General features: G+C 39.0%; 1 protein-coding gene across 4 annotated transcripts; it reads right to left on the bottom strand.

The window, feature by feature from the left end:
* Positions 1 to 1251: 1251 nt before the first annotated feature.
* Positions 1252 to 6984, bottom strand: LOC143362535 (adenosylhomocysteinase-like 1). Of its 4 annotated transcripts, none has more exons than XM_076802781.1 (11): positions 6831 to 6974; positions 5125 to 5172; positions 4536 to 4620; positions 4163 to 4356; positions 3762 to 4086; positions 3540 to 3690; positions 3178 to 3330; positions 2936 to 3101; positions 2517 to 2763; positions 2331 to 2451; positions 1252 to 2250 (listed from the first exon to the last, which is right to left on the bottom strand). In XM_076802781.1, exons 1-11 carry the CDS (start codon positions 6942 to 6944, stop codon positions 2244 to 2246), a joined length of 1611 nt encoding a protein of 536 aa, XP_076658896.1. In that variant the 5' UTR covers positions 6945 to 6974; the 3' UTR covers positions 1252 to 2243. The 4 variants fall into 4 exon arrangements, with proteins under 4 accessions (XP_076658896.1, XP_076658897.1, XP_076658898.1 ...); XM_076802782.1 differs by having other exon boundaries at positions 4163 to 4344; XM_076802783.1 differs by lacking the exon at positions 5125 to 5172 and having other exon boundaries at positions 6831 to 6984.
* Positions 6985 to 7524: the final 540 nt, after the last annotated feature.

Raw genomic sequence — 7524 nt, 5'->3', positions numbered from 1 at the left:
GATATGCTCACCATCATATTTCCCCCCAAACAGTAGACCTCTGAAGCCGCGACAAGTTAATTGAATATTTCAAAAATATGGGTCAAACTGGACCCGGGAACCGTCATCCGAGGGTTAAACGAACAACGTGCTTCTACTAGAGTTCCGGCGGATAATTAGTGGTTCCCTTTACTTGAAAGTTATCGAGCGGATTTAACAGTAAACCAGTCATTTGTAATGCCCGGTATTTTTAGTGTATTCGAAGAAGAAGAAGCAACTTTCACGGTCTCCAAATTTCAAACATTTTTTGAGGCAACAGCAAAAATGATTACCGGTACCCTAGCCCTGCAGTTTTAACCATTCCTGTTCTGTCTACAGCACACTCTAATTTACAAAAATACTACGTTTCAACGAAAGTGAACTAGTCGCTGACTCGACATCTGCGAGGTCTCCTTTCTTCTGTCTACCTTATATGTACGTATTGTTTCATACAATCGGCAAGCTACTATGTTTATAATTCGCACAGGTGTGTACGCAGACGGTTCCTATTTGGTTTTCCGAGAGTGCAAACATATCACCAAAGTATACTTGTGTTCACGCGTTGCTCTTTCATTCGGTCGACATCGCAATTCCCATTCATTGAACCATACGTCGTAGACTCACGTTACTAGACTGCAGATCTTTGTGCATATGCAGCTTATAAAGATATACATATATATATATATATATATCTTCGAATGGAATCGAATAGAAGTATAATTGCTGCCGTTTTTTGACTTGCAAGATACCGAAACTATCGATACGAGAAATGATAATACTATTTCACCTTGGAAATACGCTTTGGCTATAAAAATAGAAATTTATATTAACGTCCGCAGTCTAGTCATTACCATTATCTAGAGTGGTCAATTCCATTGCTTCGAGGTCGCTCAGAATTCGTTGAATATGTGTTCTACTAGGAACGACGGGTTTAGGCCTTTTATAGTAACACTGACTTGTCCTACTCTGGTGTAGCATCAAGGTCGAATCAACTTTTCTTCCGTGGAGCCGAATTACATTGGTAACTGTTTGGTACCAGATTCTCGGGAATATAAAGAGTATTATATATAAAAGTCTACCTATAAAGCATGATGTATTCAATCGGTGAAAAATCGGTTCTCGTGAAGGAGCGCGACTATAATCGATCCGGTTTTATAAATATATCACAAAGCATAAAAAATACTTCTGGTCGATAAGAGGTGTAGGACGCATAAATCAATAATGTAAACGTAATGGTGTTCAAGGCATCATAGATGTTTATTTGTCTTCTATGTGTGATCGTCGATATCTTCTTCTTTTTTTTCTTTTTATTGGAATAGTGTGCGACCAATTATAAAACGGTTCATCCGACGAGATTTTCACCCGTAGTTAATCGTTCTTCTTAAATAAGTATGTACACAGTTGGAACATTGATTTTTTAGTTCTACAGCTTTTCCTTTGTCTCTTGGAGAAATCGGTAAATACACACAGGTATAAATAATTCCTGTTTCAATGGACAAATTAAGAACAATGATTGGATGTAATTGTCGCGAAGAGACATCGGTCTTGTTAACGGGGCGAGTGTTGCGTGTTTTTCACGGAATCGTCTGACGATCAATTCTCTACGTATATATATGTACACGTCTCCGTCGGTGTTGGAAGGATTATTGTTCTCGTTAATTAACGGTTTCATGAAAATAGTATCTAACGGGTATCGCAGTAACGTCAATGACAGTTTCTAATTTCGTAACCTATGGCATTAAAAATGTTTTCTTTACACAAACGTGTACGGATCTTCGTGTAATCGTATCCTCGTTCCTCTCTTTTGTTCAATATTCCTGTCGGAAACGTAAGATCGGCGTTTTGACAAAACTTCCGTATTCGATTCGACTGAACAACTGCACATTTGACTCTATGCTTGCACAGTTCATAAATTAATCCACTATACAGGTGTGAAAGTTAATTCGATACATAGACTGACTTATGTAATTTCTAGTTATTGATTATTGCAACCAGTGCTGAGGCGGCATTTTCTGTTTGGAACACACGGAAATAATACTCTTCTATCTTAATGGAACAGCTTACGAGTATGATAAAGGGAACGGGAAACCTTATTCGGAGAAATTTCTATTGATTCAGACGAACGCAATCAATAGAGGGTAATTCATCGAAACGAGGCAACCTTCATAATACTTTGAAACATAATTATTCGAATGCCGCGGGAGCTGTTGTCACCCGTCCGCATTTTAATAGCTGAAACATGATAATGATTAATAGTTTTTCATTATGAGCATCGGTTGGATGCTTCAATCGACTTCTACGGGTATACGAACCGGTAATAGTTAGGCTTAAAAGGTCCAGCCTTATTAAGTCCCATATATTTGGCTTGCTCATCCGTCAATTCCGTTAAGTGAGCATCGAACGTTGGCAAATGTAAGGATGCCACGTATTCGTCTGTCGAACAGAATCCTTTTCAAGTTAGGCGAATGTTCACGTGGCGAAAATGCAAGATTACTTACCCATCTTTTTGGGAAGCAGATAGACGTCGCTTTTATATCGTCCAGGAGGCGCGTTGAACAATTCAATAAGCGCTAACGCTTGCGTAGCAGCTGTAATTGATACAACAAATGAGGGAATACTGGAACAAGACAAGTTGACTAAACGGCCTTCCGCTAATAACACGATGCGCTTTCCGTCGGGCCAGAGAACATGATCCACTTGAGACCTTACTTTTTCCCAAGTTAAATCGGGCGTGCGTAAACTGTTCTGTTAAGCACATATTAAACGAGTCTTAATGTTTTACCAAATTATTGCATTTTTTTTTGTTCTGAAATGTAAGAAACACGAGTTTTTTCTCCCTAAACGGTCTAATCGAAGGACTAATTCGAGAGTTCTTACGAATAGAATGATGGTACAGTGTTAAAGCATAAGAACGTACGATATCTATCTCCGTATTGTTATGACCCATATTGCACACTACACATCCGTTCTTCATCTTGTCCATATGCTCGCGCGTTACTACATTTTTATTGCCTGTTGCCGTGATCACAATGTCCACGTTTCTGATCACTTCGTTCAGCTTCATCACTCTAAACCCATCCATGCTGCGAAAGAAAGAAACAAAAAAGCATTGGTGAACAAGGTCGTCGGGATATTCGAGCTTTTCCAAAAATAATTTACCTGGCTTGCAAAGCACAGATCGGATCGATTTCAGTTATATAAACAATACATCCTAAGCCCTTCAGAGCCTGGCAACAGCCCTTACCAACTTCGCCGTAGCCACAAATAACAACTTGCTTTCCGCCAAACATGATGTCTGTGGATCTTTTCAAACTGAAGTAGGAGAAATTCAAATAATTAACGATACAACAATGCAACGTAGCGTTGTATTTCGCCGTCATCGCAGTTAACTCCGTCGAGGGATAAAATATGATGACGCAGAACCGTCAGCTATTTGATATCTTGGCAACGCTAACTGCAATGTCAGCGAAACATTGATACAATTTTTCTAGAGACTCTGTAGGTTTACCGAAATAATTTACCTATCGATAATACTTTCGCGACAACTGTAAAGACCGTCGAACTTGGTTTTCGTTACGCTGTCGTTCACGTTCATGGCAGGGACGGATAGTTTGCCCGCTTTGGACAGTTGGTATAATCTATGTACACCCGTTACGCTCTCTTCAACAATCCCTGCAAGTTGATACTATTGTTAACATGTTGGTCGATATTATGTCGTACAAAGAAGCGAACGACGAGGGGACCTTGAATCATTTTAAACATGGCATTATATTTTTTGATCATCAAGTGTGTCGCGTCACCGCCGTCATCCAATATCATATTCGGTTGCCAGTTCTCTGCTGCAACGCATTTGTCGATGCACCACCAGAAATCCTCTTCCGTTTCGCCACGCCAGGCAAAGATCGGATAACCGGCGTGTGCTAGTGCAGCAGCGACTTCGTTTTGTGTGGAATAGATATTGCATGCGGCCCACCTGACTTGCGCTCCCAAATGTTCTAAAGTTTCAATGAGGACTGCGGTTTGAGCATTGATATGAGTGCATCCCACAATTTTCGCGTTCTTCAGCGGCTAGAAAATGTTATAGAACATGTTGCTGATCCGTATCATTTATACGAGCAGGTTCACCGAATTGATCAAATAATACCTTATCCTCGGTCGCACGTTTTCGGAGCGCTATTATTCCAGGCATCTCCTGCTCTGCTATTTCAATTTCTCTACGACCGAACGCGTGCTGGTCAATATTGCGCACGCAAAAGTCGGTGAAACCCTTCTCCGTTTTCTGAATCTTCTCGCGCGGCGAGACATCGTCTTCGTCGGATGAGCTTCCTGTATAAGATGCTAGAGTAAAACAGTGTTAAGAAAACGAACAGAATTAGTACGACAACAGATGGTGCATGCGGCAAGCTTACGAATGTGCTAATTAAGTTACGATCGTTCCGGGTAACAAAACAGAGAGACACACTTAAATGACATCGACAATATTTAACAGATGGAAAACATGATGAACATGATCGTACCGGAACTGTAACTGTCAGTACTACTGGCTGACAACGAGCGGCTGCGATAGCGGCTAGACTTCTTCAAGGCTCCGGACTTGGAATCCTAAACATTTGAGAGATTGAATTAATCGCGAGATCATTTATATTCCTTTGTCTTGAGAAGGGCTGCGATGAATTGAAATGGACTACAAACAGAAGAGTGCAAATGAAGCTATATTATTTGGTTGAATGGACACAGATTAATATAGACGACATGTAATAAAACTCTCTGCCCCGCATCGTGTAGTCAAGAGTAACTTGAATGCACATTAATCAATGCACGATCAGGCAAAGGTACATTGTTTTTATTGACAGCACTGTTTCAAGTTACACAGACAAATAGGTGAAACAAATTCGCAATTTGAACTGTATTCGAGTAAGAGAATCGTCTGATTATTACCCTGTGTTACTTGACGGGAGAGGCAAGAATGGCAAAACTCACTGGCACATACCACACTTATGTAGTCATGGGGAATTAAAGCAGCCCTGAGGAAATTGCAAGGATTGCTCTATGGAAAAGGAGTACAAGTTTACTTTGTGCTTTCTTACACATATATTTCTTACTTACTAATTTTTTTCTCGCGGCTTGAAAGGCATTATTTGATGCCTCTAGGCTCTGAAATCACAATAACCACCATTACATGATTCAAATTGCATCAGATTTTTCATAGTACAGTCCGTAGTTTGGTACAAAGCTCCCAAAGGTACTACTTGTACGTAAAGCTTGGAGTATAGCTAATGCAAGTTTTACGTATGCGAAAGTATTCCCTTTATATACTTTTTTTTTTCTTTTGGTTTGATTACTCCTGTTTTACGATGCTCGAAACATTGGTTCAGTAGTGCTAATCGTGCCACGCCTATAGTGTAATTAGGCTTGTAATGAGCGATGCATGAGTGATTGGTACCGAACCTACGGACTACTGTGAGAATAATGCTCTATATGTAAAATAATATAAGCGCCTCAAGGGCAGGCAACATGTGTAATAGCATGCAAATCACCTTTCAACTTTTGCATTGTCGGGAGTTGAAGTAATATGCTATGCTTTTAATTGAAAATATTTTTCAAGGATTTTCTAATCCTTTGTTGTAATATGGTTGGCGTGCTAGACAAAAATATTAGTTAAAAATCGTTACAATTATCGCGGGAGGAAGGATATTAGGAAAACACAAATTAATAACAGAAAAAAATGTTTGCATTAATCAAATTCTACAATAAAAGCTAAATATTAGTTGTTCAATCTCTTTGTGGATTAACAATTAAAAATATAGTCAGCTACTGCTTCTATGAAGCTGTGGCTTATTAGAACATTAGATATAGCTTTGAACATATAGGACAAGGCGCGTAAAAATATCTGCAACTTCAAAAGATGGAGTGTCCTCGACAGACAAATGAATTACCTGCCAGTTTCATGCCAATTACCATAACATTATGACCACGTTGCATAAGTATATTGAATTGCCATTTGCGTTACAGACAGATGCATATTTCCTATAGACACTATTGTATAAACAAGTGCTTATCAATTGTTCTGCATTTTTTACAGAAGATAGAAAATTAATTTTTTATTTCCTCATCATTTAAATGCTTGAAACAACAAATACAAGGTATATCTAACTAGTAACTGGACAGTTAATTTTTATGCAGACAAAAAACTTCATTAGTTTTCGTTAAGTTTGTTATTTCAGTGTGCTTTTCACACTGGCATTATTTGCATATATATACAACCTGTAGTCTACTTATAACAAACAATTTCCAAACACAACAGACAGATTAGCTCTTAAATGTGTGTTTACTCTCCTCATAACAAGAGAAGGATATTACTTGTTTGGCAATAAATGAAAGGTACACATCAGACTGTACATCAATTACTACCATGTGTACTGTTACGTAACAGAAACATGTGGTCACAGGATCCAAAAAAGGGTTGGGTCAAAACGTAACAAGAAAAACAAAACACATAGGTATGAAAGAAGATAGACAAAGGTAAATGAAAGATGGTGTACGAAGTGTTTTGAACGGAAGAAACTTGAAAGAAGGAAGAGGCGCACGAATCTTTCTCTTGGTGTAATCCGCTTGTTCGACGAACGAAGACCGTCGACTGAAATTTCAGATTCTGTCGATCTTGTTGACGCTTTAATTAGCCCGAGAATCGCAATTGGCGGTAACTATCATACTCGTGGCAGTACGTTGTCAAGTTTTCGCGCGCGTCGACAGTCCGAGTTAAGAAAAAATCGGCTCGTTTCGATGCCGGATGATAGCGTTCTATTATTTACCTTCGTATTTGACGCTGGGTCGGTGACAGGTCCATCGGTGACAGTATTTCTGACCGCTTTGCCTGTCGACGAACTGTTCACAACATCCCCGCTGTCAGCCATTTTCGATTCCATGTCAGAATAGTTCGGCCACTTCGAACACAGGTGGTGTTTTTATGCACTTTCGGCACGGAGTATGTTCATAGACGTGAAACTCCACCATCTTTCGGTGACCAATTTCCTGTGCGCATGCGTCTGCAAATTGATCCATCATGAATAAAGCTTTAAAATTTTGTATTCATTGCGAAGCACAGAGATATTAACTAACAGAAGTGTCATCACTGTCTGTATGTAGGTTCAAAATTGCAGGGCACGGACATCAAAGGTTTCGATAGGAGTTTTATCTCTATAAGAATCTTTTGTGTTATGTATTTTCAGGAGCGTAGTCAAGTGGAATGCTTTCAGACGTCTAATTTTACATCGACAATGGATACAAATAATTGACTCACTTAAGCAAATAGTAATTGACAAAGGTAACAAATGTATTACTTGTTACTCCATAGAAATTGGATTTCGAACACGTACATACATGTTTTGTTTATTTCAAAATGGAAATATTTGAAAGTATAATATAAATATGAAAAGCTTGTACAAATATATGAATCTGGGAGACTACACTACGGGTGAAGATATTATAAGTTTCATTGGTCAATCA

This window comes from Halictus rubicundus, chromosome 17 (assembly GCF_050948215.1).
Source record: "Halictus rubicundus isolate RS-2024b chromosome 17, iyHalRubi1_principal, whole genome shotgun sequence".
NCBI classification, from domain to species: Eukaryota; Metazoa; Arthropoda; class Insecta; order Hymenoptera; family Halictidae; genus Halictus; species Halictus rubicundus.
This window is presented reverse-complemented; position numbering and strand designations above follow the sequence as displayed.

What these genes read in the sequence shown, in the direction of transcription:
- LOC143362535 (XM_076802781.1), bottom strand. Translation starts at nt 6,944, where the DNA reads ATGGAATCGAAAATGGCTGACAGCGGGGATGTTGTGAACAGTTCGTCG. An exon ending in ATCTGTGCTTTGCAAGCCAG is followed by an intron (nt 3,102 to 3,177) that starts GTAAATTATTTT and finishes TTTCTTTCGCAG; the next exon opens with CATGGATGGGTTTAGAGTGA. An exon ending in TCTGCTTCCCAAAAAGATGG is followed by an intron (nt 2,452 to 2,516) that starts GTAAGTAATCTT and finishes TCTGTTCGACAG; the next exon opens with ACGAATACGTGGCATCCTTA.